This window comes from Vicia villosa, unplaced genomic scaffold (assembly GCF_029867415.1).
Source record: "Vicia villosa cultivar HV-30 ecotype Madison, WI unplaced genomic scaffold, Vvil1.0 ctg.000650F_1_1_1, whole genome shotgun sequence".
In the NCBI taxonomy this organism is placed as follows: Eukaryota; Viridiplantae; Streptophyta; class Magnoliopsida; order Fabales; family Fabaceae; genus Vicia; species Vicia villosa.
In genome coordinates, this window is record NW_026705290.1 from 77,468 (window position 1) to 94,063 (window position 16,596).

The window sequence follows — 16,596 nt, forward strand, 5'->3', positions numbered from 1 at the left end:
GTCATGATACTGTTGAATGAATGCAGTATAAGTAACAGTTGCTTCATTGAAGTTAATGGTATCAGTGTCCATGACGTTGGGGTCGAAGGGTTCTCCAGTTGGTCGAAGCCCCGTAATAGCAGCTATGTCGAAAAGCGTGGGGGTGACCATTCCACATGGAAGATGGAAAGTGTTGTGGGAAGCATCCCAGAAATAAACTGACGCAACTAACATGGTTTGGTTGTATTCTAAACCAGTCTTGGACAGTTGGATTAAATCATAAATGCCCAGTTCTTTCCAGAAAGCAACCTTGTGTTTCTCTACTCTTGCCAACCAGGCATAGTATAGTTTAGGGTCTTTTGCTAAGGGAATTGACCTAAAAACTTTCACAAAATTGGTTACATAGTCTAACCTAATTTTCTCTAGGGCTGAAGGGTTTTCGGTCGAAGATTTTTCCGTATCATCAGGCTTTGCTGAAATAGGACGGCCATCTTCATCTATTTTGTTCTTACTAACTAACGGCCTAGTTTTATAATAAGCAGGAAAGAAATTATTCAGAGAAGGGTTGGTTTCTCCTGGTAACGGACCCATAAAAGCATGAGTTTTCCCAGAAAGTTCAAAAGGAATGATTACCTGAGAAGCGTAAATGGCGCGCACTTCCGCAGAATTTGGGTTTGGTACGCACTCTTGATCCCCCATCTGTGTAGATTGTTGAAGTTTCAGAGCTGGTTGAAGAACATTTGAGGAAGACGCCATGAGTAAGTTTGATTTTTTGGAATGGGTTTTGAATATAATCAGGAGTGTTCTTTTCTGTGGGGAAATAAGGAAATAAGAGGTGAAAGTTATGTGAAGGTTAAAGTTCCGGTATTTAAAGGTCTAACGGAAACCCTTTCAAATCTTTTGGGTAAAAGCCAAGAGACACGCGGCAGGCGTTGATTTCATCCAACGGCGGTCGAATAGTTATTAGCTTTACTCCTAGTATATAGGAGTAATGATCAGAAAGTAAGACCAGAACGTGGGAATGTAAGTTATGAGTAGACATCTTTGAAAATGACAAGACGTTTTGGAAATAGGGTCATCAATGATTATGACGTCAGTTAATGATTTTGGAACTCTAAAAACGAAATCTTATTACAGCAAGAAACGCCTATTTCTCTTGTTTTTCGAAACAGGCATTTATTGGGGGCAATTTGTTAGCTGAAGATTTCGTTTAGGAAGAAAATGTCCTTCGAAGATCTGAAATTTGAAGGAGGTGGTTATTGATGACCATCTTTGAAGATAAAATGGCTCCTGATGGCCATGTTTCGAGAATGAAGAATTTTAAGTCATAACGAAGATAGTGAATGCTGAAACTAGTAGGAATGTATATCTTCGAGACTTAGACAAATTTTACGAAATATGTTAAGTACTGATGCTTAGTGTATTTCCGTGGTATTTTAATGTTAAGTTATATTGCCACGCGTCGAAGGAGGATTCAGGCGGGAAGATTTGAAATTCGAAGAAGTTTGCATAACTGTCTAGAGACAGATGGCTTTCCGGGGATTCTCATGAGAAACGTGGCATTAAATTAGCGTAGGACCGTTAAGGTCGAAACTAGTATAAATAAGGGTTCTAATGTTAGGATTCAGGGTGTTCATTTTGTACAAATCACTCACATATTACTCAAGTATCAAGTGTTAAGAGAAAGAGTTCGCTGAGAAATGTACGTATGACACCACCACCATTTTAATACATGTGTATTTTCCTTTATTTTCAAGTATCTTTCGATATTATTGCATTTTGTTTACTTCTTGCCATTTACATTCCTGCATTCTTTATTTTCATGTTATTTATCTTTGAAGTATTTAACATTTCTGCACTTTAAGATTCTTGTACTTTTACAGTTTTTGTCCTATGTTTTATCTTGACTTACCTTTCGCTGGAGTTATATTTACGTGTATAACCAAGTGATTGCTAACCTTTATTATTTCGATTGAGTAATTCTTATTTTCAAGACAAATCATAAACATGGTTCGAATAACAATCTTTTTGACTATGTCCTAGGATCAATCTAGTCGATCCTGCGAGTAACCAAATCATATTTATTATAGTTTGGAAGACTAGCGGTTGTTTACCGGAAATCACCATAAACACATACATGCTATTCTCATCACCCTAATCGATATCTTTATCTACCAATAGCTTCCTAGTTGGTAATCTATCTTTCAATAATCTCCATCCAAAAGTCCTTACTTTAGATGGAGCCCACAGTTTCCAGGTCAACCTTATACTCTCCAAAGTGTCTCAATCCTCCCTAGTTGTGTCATCCTCATCCACTAAAGCAGAGTAGTAAGATTTAACAAAATACTCACCTATTCCACCCAAGGACCACACTACTGAATCCTTCACACCCATTCTAGGTCTAACTTCGGACAAAATTTCCATCAGTTCTCTCTTTTCATTCAAAATCTCCACATTTAGCACTTCGGTGTTAACATCAACCTGCCAATTCCAAAGTTCTTCATCCCAACATCCCATTGAATTTACACACACCTCCCGACTGGGAACTGCCATATACAGGGTTGGAAAGACCTCACTCAAAGGTCTTTGACCTAACCAACGAGCATACCAGAATGGTAACATTTTTCCATCAACTAACTTGAAAGACAAGAACTTGCTCAGGCTGTTTGCTTCATCAAAATCACTTAATTTCATCAAATCCTTCCACCACACTGATTCCATACTCCTACGCCCAACTCTTGTTTTCTGAATACTTCTTTCTACCAACACACCGTACCTAGATTCTAATACACCCTTCCATATTGACTTTTCCTCATTTAGAAATCTCCACACCCACTTTGCTAACAGTGCCTTATTAAACTTAGCCAAATCTTTGATCCCCAATCCACCCTCATTTTGATGTTTGCACATCGAGCTCCAACTTACCCAATTCATTCCTTTCTTTTCCTCATTGTGGTTCCACAAAAACTTCCTTTGTATTCTGATTATCTCCTCCACCACCAATGCTGGAATTTTAAAGAAAGACAAATAATACACCGGAACATTTGATAATACGGAATTGATCAAAGTGACTCTCCCCCCAATTGACAACATTCTGCCAATCCAAGGAGGCATATTTGCTTTCATAGCCACCACGATAGGGTTCTAAAACTGACGTCTTCTATGATTTCCTCTCACCATAATTTCCAAAAACTTGAACGGAAAGCCACCCAATTTACACATAAGGAACTTACTAGTCGCTTGAAGAAACGATCCCTCTAACCCAATACCATACATATTACTCTTCCTCATGTTAACTCTTAGGCCAGAAATCATTTCGAATCCTCTCAATACCGTTTTAATTTCCCATTGATTCCTCCACGTACCTCCCCCCAATAAAATTGTGTCATCAGTAAATTGTAATAGATCGTAAGACACTTCCTCATTCATCTTAAATCATGTATAGCCTCTGTTACTAACAAATTTTCTTACCATAGTAGTAAATGCTTCTGCCACAATTGTAAATAAATAAGGAGACAATGGATCTCCTTGTCTTAATCCTCTAGATGCTTCAAATTCTGCAGTAGGACTTCTATTAATAAGAATAGACAAATTATTATTGAAGACCCCTGCACCCATCCACCTTAACCAAGTTTTGCCAAATCCCATCTTAATTAGCATTCCTCTCAGAAAAGACCAGTCCACACAATCATACGCTTGGGAAAAATCTACCTTGAACATTAAGCATTACTTCTTCTTTCTTTTTGCATAGTCAATGATTTCATTTGTAACCAGAATTCCATCTAGAATCTGTCTCTCGGGGATGAAAGCAGTTTGTGTCTTTGAGATCAGTTTTTCAATTACCTTTGCCAATCTTGCAGCCAGCATTTTCGAGATTATCTTATACACTTCTCCTATATGACATATAGGTCTATATTCATCCATCTTAAGAGGGAACTCCACTTTCGGTATCAGCGCAATGAATGAAGCTGGCATTGCTTTAGGTAGAGAAGCTTTCGAGTGAAAGTCTAGGACACATTGAACCACATCATCACCTACAATGTCCCAACATTTCTTGATGAATTCCGAATTAAATCCATCGGGCCAGGGCTTCTATCACCTTGACAACTCCATACCACATTCTTAATCTCCTCCCTAGTAAAATTTTCTTCCAACCTGCTGCTTTCCTCTTCGGATAATTTCTTAGAGTCAATTCCATTTAAAGTCGGCCTAGCAGTATTCTGTTTCTTAAATTTTGCTTCAAAATGATCTCTCACCACCCCTTTAATTTCATCCACTCCCTCCACCACCCCTTGATCTGTCTGCACAGATACCATTGCATTTTTCCTAACCCTTGCCTTCAGCATTGAATGAAAGTATTTAGAGTTCCTGGCACCCTCCTTCACCTACCTCTGTCTCGCTTTTTGTTTCAATATGCTTTCTTTTAGGTGAAAACTATTCCACATTGTTTCATAAACTTGCTTCCTTCTGTCTAGTAATTCCTGGTTCAATTGGTTACTAACATAGAGATCATCCTCCTCTATCCTATTTATTTCACCCACCTCGTTCTCAATCTTCAAATCCACCCACCAAAATACATTCTTATTCCACCACCTCAAGCTATCTCTAAGTCTTCTAAACTTCTCCTTTAGAATAAATGCACTACTACCTTGAATTGTGAAACTGGCCCATTGATTCCTAACAAATCCAAAGAAATCTGCATGATCATACCAGCAATTAAACACCTTAAAAGGTTTAGGCCCTCAGTTTAACTTACAGGTTTTCATCCAAACAACCTTGTGATCTGATATGTCCCTTTTACCATATTTTTGCGCCACACCTTTCCACACATCAAGAATACCTTCAAACAACATTATCCTGTCTAACCTACTTTTAGACTGGCCATTAGCACTCATCCAAGTAAACTTGTTCTTGATCAGAGGTATGTCCACCACTTCCATTAATTCCATAAATTTAGAGAATTCTACCATCTCTCTGATACTACTCACTAACCTTCCCCTTTGCTCCTCCTTTAGTTTTATAGTGTTGAAATCTCCCCCAATAACCTATTCCCCCGCCGGTAATTTCTTTTTCCAATTCAATAAGCTTTGCCATAATGTTCTCTTCTCTTCTAGGCAACACGATGAATAAACATTTATGAAGTACATATTATAGCCTTGCCACTCCGCATTTAATCCCAGAAAACCTTTTTCTTTAAAACTAAATAACAGATTATTACACCTTTTCTCCAAATAGCTAACATCCCCCAGACCTTCCCTCCTAATCTCTCAACGACCAGTCACAATCCACCGAACCCCCGAAGCTAGCTGCCATTGCCCCTTCCATCTTTGGTATCTTTGTTTCCTGGATGAAGCACAGATCCGCCTTGGCCTTCAATAAAATTTGCCCAATTCTCCTCCTTTTTATTGAGTTACCATTGTTGAAGACACCTTGCCTCTACCAGAACCATTACGTTCCTTAGCTTCCATATCACGAATAATGCCTTCAAAAACTTCTCCATCTTCTTCACCTTCGACCCCAAGTTCTTTAATCAAACTTCATACCAATGCCAGAACATTATCCTCCATCCTCAAAATTCTTCTATTGCCTTGATTAACACCCGAATCTGTAATTGATACTTCTCCCAACATTGAATCTATTGATCTATTTGACCTAGACTCAGCCCACGAATTTGAGACATGAGAAATATTTTGAGACAAATCCTTTTTTTCCTTTTGGGCTTTGAGCCTTTAACTATGCCCCCAGGCCCAAGAGCCAAATCCACTATAGACTCTCTCTCTCCAATTGGACCGGTTTCACAACTAATTCCTTTTCTTTTTCCAATTCTGACCCAATATTTCCACCTCTTATAGGACTACTACTTTCTGCCACTTGTCGATGATTATCCCCTGACTCTTCAACATTAAATTCTCCCTTACCATCATCCTTAAAAGCTGACTCTACCTTTTTTGAAACAAGTTCCCCTTTATCAAGTATATAATCAATCACACTCAAATTTGCTGCCTCGTTACCTTTTGTTGTCTCCTTTACCAAGCTATCTCTAGCAATCTCAGTCTTCTTTTGCGTCTCCGTACCGTTACTACTCTTTTTTGATATTGACTTTTCCTCTGACCCACTTTCCCAATCCTCCACGTTATCGTCTTCTCCACTCTCCCCCCAGTTGCTATCCCCAACCACCGAAGAGGTTTCCGATAACTCACCCAGATTTCTATCTTTTGGGCTCACCAAACTTTTCGGTCCATGTGTGTGCTCCATCACCTTAATTCCACATACTTTTCCATTAACCTCCAAATTAAATGATTCATTCAGAAATTCTGCTCCTTTTGTTCGGACTAAGATTCTTGCAACATCCAACTTAGCATGCTCCATTGTCTCCTGATCCGAACACACATATTCACCCGTAAATTTTGAAATAAATGCAAAGAACTGTGGTTTCCATACATGGCAAGGCAAACCATAGTCCTTTAACCATGTTAATCTTTCATTATCCACGTCCTCCGATGACCAAGGATGGATATCAGAGAACCAATGATTTACCCAAGCAGCAGATTCTCTAACTAATGTTTCAATCTCACCAACCTCCGCTTCTTCCAGTAAGCAGATATTTGCTCCAATTGGGGTTGCTTTGATTCCTAAAAAGAAATTTTGTATTGAAAAAATAACAAAATTATTAATTATAAATTTCAATTAAATTTAATACACAATTTTTAAGAATTTTTTTCTCTTAACTTATACCCTTGAAGTACAAGTTAGCATTATCCTTTTTAATTTACAAAATCATTCTAATTTTGAGAACTTAAAAACTGCATTGGAGTTTTTATTATAAAAATTTTTAAAGAGTTTTTTTATAATATTTAAAAATTTAAAATATATCAATTAATAATATTATTTATTTATTTATCATTTTATAGGTTGAGTATGACATATATTTACAAAATATAAGAGTAGGGGCGAGGGAGATGACCATGCGGCACGGTTCAATACTATTATTGTAATATAAACGGAAGTATTATATATATATATATATATATATATATATATATATATATATATATATATATATATATATATATATATATATATATATATATATTACTTGTAATATTGAAATCCTAATTCACCCGAGTAATATTAATAAAAAAAAACTACACATGCTCTGTAGTCACACACTTAGGCTCATTTGGTCGAACTGTGTAAGCAAATATCATGTTCGTTGTTTGTGATTTACATTTTATATTTTCTCTTTTGTTTCTAATTGGTGTTATAACAAATGTTATTAGATGACCACTAACTCTTGTGCAAAATTCGAGGGGATCGACAGAATGAGCAATTTCACATTATGAGAAAATAGAGATGAAAAATAAAAGACAATTATATCGTGGTGCTCATTAACAGGTTCTTAAAACCACTTGGTGGTCAATCTTACCTAGGAGAAATAAACTATCAGTCTCGATGTAATTATTGTTACACTTTTATCCCATTCTCAAAGGAGACATAATGTAGAGAAAGGAACTCAAGGTTATAAGATTGGATCTCTTTCGTTTAAGTATGTAGGGTTTCTTGTAAGAGTCAACCCACAATTGAAAGCTACCTGAAAATCTCTAGTTAACCTGATGCGAAAGAGACTCCATTCTTGGAATCATAGGTACGTCAACTTAGGGGGTAGAGTTATTCTTCTTAATTTTTTTCCTTAATGTTCTTCTTGTTTTCTATGTTTACTTCCTTTTAGATGCCTGCCAAAGTATAAAAGAAATTAGTTAGGACTTAGAGGAGGTTTTTTTGGGAGGTGTGAAGGGGGATTCTAAGATATCTTGGGAGAGTTGATTTGATGTTTGTAAATCTAAGAAGAATAGGGGTTTGGGTGTTATAGATCTTCACATGTCACTACTATTGATATTGGATTTCACCTAGGTGGCAATAAGGTTTTTACCTCGATTTAGAGGGTGATAAGTTCCAAATTATGGTTATTTTTAGTAGTATTTTTGTGGCACTTATTACATTGTTTATTATGATTTCTTTTTCAAAACCTCAACTTTAGGGGTGGCAAAACGGGCCCGGCACGTTGGGCATGCCCGTTTTGCCTGCACTTTTATGCGGGGCAGGCTAAGGTTCTAGGCCCTCACCCTCTAGTGTGGCCTCCCCGCCTCGCTCCATTTTTTATGCGGTCTTTTGCGGGCACCAAAAGTAACATAAATTTTTCATTTTTAGGTTTAAAAAGTGTCGTGCCCGCAGACTTAGCCTGCCCCACCCTCACTTTTTTGCGGGGCGGACCAAGATTTTAGGCCCACACCCTTAACTATGACTGCCCCGCCCCGCTCTGTTTTATTGTGGGCTTTTGCGGGGCGGGCCTAAATGGGACGGGCATGCCCGTTTGCCACCCCTACTCAACTTTAGTGTACATAATAGCTTTACCTTTATCGTTTTATCATCTAAATATTGATTAGATTAATCATTTTTGGTCCATTTTATAGGGTTTATCGCATTGTTGAAGTATTGGACATAAAAACCACATATAAAGCTTCAATATGCATTTTTGGAAGAAAATAATGTCTCCCAGGTTGGGCTAAGCTAGCCGAAGCGCGCTTAGAGGAGCTCAGATGGAGGTCAGTGTGCTAAGCATCCTTTTCATGCGCTTAGTACGATTTATGTGGGTTTGATGTGTAATAAGTGGATTTGTGCTAAGCAAGCTCTGATTGCGCTTAGCACAGTCTACGATTTCAGTTTTTTATAAATACGATTCTTTCATATTTTTAGGTATGGTTTTTGGGTTTTTTGCTCTCAACTCCATCACAAACATTCCTTGGTAGATAGGTGTAGAAAACAACATTGGATGTTGCATCTTAATGATTCAGAGTGGGGTTTTGCTTCAATCGCGATTGACACTACATGAGATGTTTGATTCTTATTCCCTCTTCTATACGTATTCTCCATTGTTGGGGTTTGTATGTAAGTTTACTCTGACATTATGTATATGTATTGATTATGACGTTGTATAATATTTATTTTATAAATCTTTATCGATGTTGTTATTCTTTATTTGCTTTATGTTTGGATTTGAGTTGCTATAGACATATACTCTTCAAATCAGGATCTAGGATGAACCTCTATTAGATTCTAAACTCTAGACATATATTTAGATCTAATATTCACAGTGGGTATCGACTTTCAATGCTCCTTGCTGTTGAATGGGTTGAGACATCGTTGATTAAGCAATAAGTTAGAATTCTCGTATGCTGCAGACATGGGTACTGATGTGAGGGATACGTGATGATATTGATGAGTATTTTAGGTTGATTACAACTGATTGATAGATTTAAGTCTTTGACGGGTAAATGAAATCCAAAGCTTGATATGTTTTCTATTCTCTAAGGAATGCATTTATTTTCTTTTTCATAATTTTACTTTCTGCACTTTAAAATTTTAAACCATTCAAAACCCAAGCTCAGGAACATGGAGATTGTTGCACGACATTTTTTCTCTCACACTAATCTTTGCGGAGACGATAAAACAAAAATACTTACTTTTGTTTGCTGCGTAACCAAATACAACATAAAATGTTTCACGAACGTACCTTTTATTGAAAACATTCTTGGAACTAATGTTGAAGTTGATCTACTTTATGTTGCTATGAAAAAAATACAAGGCAGATGAAGTTTACATAATAGCTTCATAAGAAGAACTAGTGTCATACATGGAACGGATATGAAAAATGGAAGAACTTGATTATCTTTTAGTTTGAAGAAACTTATGAGGACGAATTCACTACATGTTAAAAAGAGAGATGTTAGGGTTTTGTTTTGAGAAAAATAGAAGAAAGCTTATGAAGAAGAAGAATAATAAAGCGTATGAACTTGATTACCTTTAAGTTTTAAGAAGCTTATGAAGACGAGTTTGATGCATGTGGAAGAGAGAGATGTTAGGGTTTTGTTTTGAGAGTGACGATTATTCTATGCTGAAGCTTAATAAATTCGCTTATATATATATATATATATATATATATATATATATATATATATATATATATATATATATATGGTTGTTAATAAAAATTGTGATAATAAGCAAAGAACTATTCACAATGGTTTCTAGTATTAACCGTGGTGATAATTATTTTTAAATATATTCATAAGAGTATAATGACAACCCCTTTTTTAAATATATTTATAAGAGTATAATGACAACCCCGTTGTTTAATCGATTAGAGCATAATCATAATCGATTAGATAGTTAAAATAATCGTTTGTAAGTTCTCAAAAAGGAAAGTTAAGATATCTAGTTGTTGCACATAATTAAGGTGCCTTCAAAATAGCATGACCCTCAAGTTTGTGCATTTCTAACCAATTAGACAAATGTTCTAATCGATTAGAAAAGTAAAATTTTTGCCTATAGCTATTTTGATTGTTCCCCATTCATCTGACACAACTTTTAGATGTTTTTAAAAATATTTTCTGTCGGTAAAGCATTTTGAAAATAATTGTGTATGTGTGCGCACGCGCTTTAGCCTTGCGCTTTTACGATGAAGCCCTTTTGCCTTACAATTGTTCACTCATTTTTAAATTTGGAGAATACCATATTACTTCAAGACTATGCCAAATATTTCTCTTTTTGTTGACACATGCTTGAATAATTTGAGATGATAAGTTACATTGCATTTGGTTGACATCATCGGATAGTCAAGTTCATCAAATCCTATGATAAAGTTTGCATTTTTATCTGCTTAATTATTCATCTTGACTTATCATAATATATAAATTATCTTCATCAAAATTAGATGTCCTTATTAAAAACATGAAAATTTCTTTCTCTACCTCCCTCTTTTCTTGGCCACCTCTGGTGAAAAACCCAAAATACCCTCACTTTGGAAATACATTTCCGAAACGCTTTTTTTTTTTCAAAATTTGTCTTATTTCGGAAATGCACTTCCGAAAACACGAAAAAAAGGTGTTTTCGGAGATGCATTTCCGAAAACACCCCTTTTTTGGGTTTTCGGAGATTCATTTCCGAAAACACCTTTTTTTTTGGGAGGGGTGTCTTCGGAGATGCATATCCGAAATATTCCAAGACCAAATTGGTCTTTGAATGTTTCGGATATACACTTCCGAAAGAATTCAATAATTATTAAAAAATTAAAATCAAGGTGAATCAATACAATTAATAGGTATAAAATCAAGGTGAATCAATAAAATGAAGGTGAATCAATAAAATCAATGTGAATCAAAATTTCCTAAACAATTTTAAAGTTCAAAATTATTTTTAACTTATATAAATAAAAAACATTTTAATTCCATAAGTAAATTTTGAATTATATAAAATTAAATATAAAATTTATTCATTAAATAAAATTAAGACAAAATCTTTTTTTAATATTTTTAAACTAAATAAAAAATTATAACTCATTTTTAATTATGAATCAGAATAGAAATATATAAATATATAATAATTATTAATTTTGTAAGTGAAATATATAAATATATAATATATAAATATATAATAATTAATATATAAATATATAAATATATAATAATTATTATAAATTAAAACACTCATTTTTTTAATTTTTATAATTATTATATAAATATATTTATAATTAATATATAATAATTATTATATAAATATATAAATATATAATAATTTTTATAAATATATAATAATTATTATAATTATTATATAAATATATAAATTAAAACACTCATTTTTTAATTTTTTTTGTAAATACATAATAATTATTATAAATATATAAATATATAAATAAAAATTATAACTCATTTTGTAAGTGAAATTATTTTCGTTTTTTTAATTAAAATTATTTTAAATTTTAAAATATGAATCAGAATAGAAATATATAATAATTATTATTCATAACTCATAAATTATATCAAAATATATAATTATTATTATTCATTACTCATAAATTATATCAAATTTATGATATATGAATTAATTAATATCCTAAAAATAATTTTTGGGATTTTTAGATTTTTTTTTGTTTTTTTGGAGATGCATCTCCGAATTAATCAAAATCCCAATTTTTGGGATTTTTTCGGAAATGCACTTTCGAAGTCTAGAAAAATTTAGAAAAAAAATATTTCGGAAATGCATTTTCGAAGCAGGGGTAAAGTGGGGTTTTCGCTGGGGTGACCCCTATAGGAAGGTGGGTAAAGAAAAAATCTAAAAACATATCCAAATTCCACAAAGATGAATAGAGAGATCATGCTCCTATGTAGTGTCAAAATTAAAGGTTGACATGAATGTTAATGAATTAAGTTTAGATGAACAAGGAGATTGCGCTCCTATGTAATGTCAAAAATAAAGGTTTATATGTATGTCAATGAAAGAAGCGCTCTTGCTAGATTGAATCTATGAATTAAGACGGTAAGTCATTGGCCATTATGAAAAATAAACGTCTTTGTGAAGGTGAATTGTTATTCTCCACTAGATGTCAAACTAAACCCCGTGATATGAAACATAGTATCATACTTCAAAACAATTTTAAAAATGTTGACCAATATATTTAATTTGGGATTTTGAATTTTCAGAGAGGCTAGTGTTTCAACAAACGAATAAACAAACAAATTTTAGATGTTTTCAACAAAAAAAATTCTCTCTTATCTTGAATTCTTAAATTTTGAATGTTTTGCACATTGGAATGTCATTACAAGCAGAAAATTACACAACCTTTGTTGACTGTATCTTTGTTGTAAAGTTGACAAAATTCACTTTGTTGACTTGTTAAAGAAGTTTTTATATTGTAACTAGGTGAATATTCTTTCACAAAAAACTCGTGAATGCATTGAGATTATTATCTATACATTTTACAATATTAAAAAGAGCTTAGAAAACCTTTGAACCAGCGAATCAAACTTGACCCAAACCTAGGAATGATTCATTTGTCGTGTAAAACCGTTTTCTTTTAGCACATACTCCACCATCATCCATGTGACCTTGTGGCTTGATGCAACAATTATATTAAAAAAAAGAAAGGAAAAAAAAGAAAGGACATACAGAAATTTTAGAAAATAAATTATAAGACTGTTTTTTTGATTAAAAATTTAAAATAGAAAACAAAAAACTAGACATTGATATGTGAGAGAAGAATTTCGACCCTTTCAAAACCTATGGTACAAGTAACGAAAAATGCTTCTTACATGCTTACAGTACTACTTGTTTTATAGTTCTCTTTTCACATTAACAACACATTAATAATCCAAGACATAATAAAATTATAATTTGTCTAAAAAGAATATTTAAAAGATTGATGTATATATTTAATTTTAAAATTTTAAATAAAAACACATTAAAATTTAAATAAAAAAGACACAAAAAATATTAATTTAATTATAAATAATAATTAAATCGTAAATATATAATATAGTAAGGTCCCATGACGCGGTTTTGCATATATTCAATCAGTACAGAGAACCAACAGCTGTGTTTGCATAAATGCACATATAAACCTCAGAATCCAATGTCTCTAGAAAAAACGTTTTTCAATTTTTTTGTCTTCCATTTTCTTTACCATAAGTGTAATTGGTTCATTCAATTAAATCTACCTTTGAACTATTTATTAAATAAACTAATTTTTGATAAATACACATAATAATAATTATTATATGAGAATGTGAGAATGAATATGAACCATTAAATTTTAAAATAAATGGTGGAGATTATGGGTGAATTTTTTTTTTCTCTCTCCTACATTTTGAAATAAATGATGTAGGAGAAAGAAAAAAAGATTCACCCATAATCTCCACCATTTATTTTAAAATCCAATGGTTCAGATTCATTCTCACATTCTCATATAAATATGTGATTCTCATATGATATGCCATATATATATATATATATATATATATATATATATATATATATATATATATATATATATATATATATATATATATATAATTTTACCCATAGTAATATAGTATAAAGGAAGCTTCAGAAGAAAGTTTTAAAAAAAACTTGTGTGTACTAAATTAAAATAAAAAACAAAAAACAATCTGGCAACATTGTCTTATCTTGACCACTCAAGATTTGCTACCTTGAGTACCAAGCCTCCACATCTCTCTTTCTCTCTCTACTATCTATAAATACTCTCTCTCTCTCTCTCTCTCTTTCCACATTCATCTCAAATCTCATTCTTCAAACACTTCTTCTTCACTCAACAACAATCTTATCTCATTTTACACTTCAAACCTCAATCTCTCTACTATGGTTAAGTCACAAGATATCAACAAAATCAAACAAGAACCATTAACAAAAACAAAACCAATCGTTATCTCGGATAATAGCAAGAAGAAGAAGTATAAAGGAGTGAGAATGAGAAGCTGGGGTTCATGGGTATCAGAGATTAGAGCACCGAATCAAAAAACAAGAATATGGTTAGGTTCTTATTCAACTCCAGAAGCTGCTGCTAGAGCTTACGATGCTGCACTTTTATGCCTTAAAGGTTCATCCTCAGCTTCGAATCTCAATTTCCCTTTAACAACAAACTCTTCTTCACTTTGCATTGTTCCTCAAGATATGTCTCCGAAATCAATCCAACGAGTTGCTGCAGCTGCTGCAAATAATCTCAATCTCAATGTCAATGTCAATAGTAACACTCCCTCTTCATCATCATCAATGGCTTCTTCTTCTTCGTCTTCTGATGAGGTTTCAATTATGTCGACTTTTGATCAAGCTAACGATGAAATGAAGGGTATGATGGAAAGTAATTGGTATGGATTAGAAGGTTTAGAGTCTCCGAAATATGTTGATCAGATGATGTTGAGTGCTTCTTTCTTTGATTTTGGATATTCATCGTATTTGTTTGATGATGTGTATGAAGAAAGTGATATTCGTTTGTGGAACTTTAGCTGAAGAAACTTAGATTTTTTTTTTCTTTCTTAAAATTCAATTCAATTCAATATAAATTTCAATTCTTTTCTCTTCAGTGATACTACTTGAAGATATTAGTGTAAGAAATAAATCTATGGCTCTAATGCTACATATTATAATATATTGTAAGTGTTAAAATTTGTATGTTTTTATTGATGTAAGGCTTGTTATGTCAATGTCATGAACAAAGGAGGAAAATATTTATATGTATTCGTAAATATCATTGGTCGTACCATGGTTTTAAATTGCAGTCGTAGATGCGGCTGCGGGTGTTGCGATTGCGGGTATTATAGTTACTGCGATGCGTATTGTGGTTATTACGGCATGAATTTTATTGAGAAGTGTTTGAAAGACAATGTTAAAAAGCATCTAATGCTAAGGTTTTCTAATGTAAATTGAGTTTTGGGGTTTCATGCTAAGGTTTTCTATTGTAAATTGAGTTTTTAGGTTATGAAATATTGAGATTTGATGAAAATACTTGAAAATACATTGATAAAATTGTGTGATGTAGTTTCAAATGAGGTTAGAAGCATGATCTTAAATCATTATTGTAATATTGTGGAGGCTACCACTTCTGCAATATTGTGGCCATAATTGCGGTTGCAGGGTGCAATTTAAAACCTTAATCGAAAGCAAAGCAAAAGAAATCCTTTCACCGTTTTTTAATGTAACAATGTGAGAATAATGTTTTGTTACAACTTGAGTAACATTAAAGAGGAAATAGTTTGGTCTAGAGTAAGATATTTTAAGTGAGAAAAATTATGAATTCCACCTTTCACACCGGAGAACAATGTATAATATATATTTTGAATCTATACTTATAAATATGGGTAATATTTATTCTACAAGTCAATTTTGTAGAATGAGGTATACTCAATCATATTTATTAACATGATATCAACAATTTCGTTTAAGATCTAATGAACTATCTAACATTAGACTTATGTTATCGGGCCAATGAACCCGAGTTGTATTTAGGTGACATTACAGAGATTTTATTGCATGAAGAATTATAAGAGATGCTTGATTATTTCCTATTCAAAGAGAATAAGGAATCCCCTTTATTTCCCTAACTTTTTATGTCTAATGTTCTCTCTGTTTTCCTATCCCCATCCTTAAATCTACTCTCTAGCCCATTTATTCAATCGTATAATAAAAAGTTAAAAAGTTGGACCCTCATACCACACGAAAAATCTAGTCCCATATGCAGAGCGTGTAGTAACTTGGAAACCATCATAAAGTGTGTCTTTAACAAAAAGAACTAGCTAGTGTTTCCTTGCTTTAGAAGTTTGGTATTTCATGCCTTTTCTTCTTTTAAAACTAAAGGGAAAAAGATCACGGTTAGGTTCAAATTTATGTACAAAAATAGATGGGTAGTTAATGGCAAGTTTGCTTTTGAGAAAATGTTGAAACTTACCATAACAAGAGTGTTTTTAGGTATGTCATTGTGGTTGTGAATTAAAAATGAATCTATTGAATTCCACTTAAGAGAACTTACATATTTTACAAATGTCTATAAGGAGGTAGTTTTATTGGAGTGTGTTCTAAAGAGAATAAAGATTTTTCTAATCAAATAAGTAAATGATAAAGAAAAAAAATCAAAGTGTTGACACATCATCGTTTCGCACGCATAAGGGTGTGTTTGGCACTCTCTAATGTGTGTGGAACACACACTTGACCGCGTCCTCTATGTTACACATTTATCTCTCCTTGACACGTCATCGCTTTACACATGTTAGC

At 33.1% G+C, this 16,596-nt stretch overlaps 3 protein-coding genes across 3 annotated transcripts; 1 reads left to right on the forward strand and 2 right to left on the reverse strand.

Annotated features, from left to right (window-relative positions):
* Positions 1 to 2,262: 2,262 nt before the first annotated feature.
* LOC131630143 (uncharacterized mitochondrial protein AtMg00310-like) lies at positions 2,263 to 3,093 on the reverse strand. The gene has a single exon (XM_058900935.1). The coding sequence runs from the start codon at positions 3,091 to 3,093 to the stop codon at positions 2,263 to 2,265; it is 831 nt and encodes a 276-aa protein (XP_058756918.1).
* A 612-nt stretch (positions 3,094 to 3,705) lies between these two features.
* On the reverse strand, positions 3,706 to 4,295 carry LOC131630144 (uncharacterized). The gene is made up of 2 exons (XM_058900936.1): positions 4,079 to 4,295; positions 3,706 to 4,013 (listed from the first exon to the last, which is right to left on the reverse strand). Exons 1-2 carry the CDS (start codon positions 4,293 to 4,295, stop codon positions 3,706 to 3,708), a joined length of 525 nt encoding a protein of 174 aa, XP_058756919.1.
* A 9,781-nt stretch (positions 4,296 to 14,076) lies between these two features.
* Positions 14,077 to 14,897, forward strand: LOC131630136 (ethylene-responsive transcription factor ERF014-like). Its single transcript, XM_058900929.1, has one exon. It carries the CDS (start codon positions 14,191 to 14,193, stop codon positions 14,836 to 14,838), a length of 648 nt encoding a protein of 215 aa, XP_058756912.1. The 5' UTR covers positions 14,077 to 14,190; the 3' UTR covers positions 14,839 to 14,897.
* The last annotated feature ends 1,699 nt before the right edge of the window (positions 14,898 to 16,596 follow it).

Coding starts and splice junctions, on each gene's coding strand:
- LOC131630144 (XM_058900936.1), bottom strand. CDS start 4,295: ATGGTATCTGTGCAGACAGATCAAGGGGTGGTGGAGGGAGTGGATGAA. Junction 4,014..4,078: donor TGTGGTATGGAGTTGTCAAG/GTGATAGAAGCC, acceptor GGGACATTGTAG/GTGATGATGTGGTTCAATGT.
- LOC131630136 (XM_058900929.1), top strand. CDS start 14,191: ATGGTTAAGTCACAAGATATCAACAAAATCAAACAAGAACCATTAACA.
- LOC131630143 (XM_058900935.1), bottom strand. CDS start 3,093: ATGCCTCCTTGGATTGGCAGAATGTTGTCAATTGGGGGGAGAGTCACT.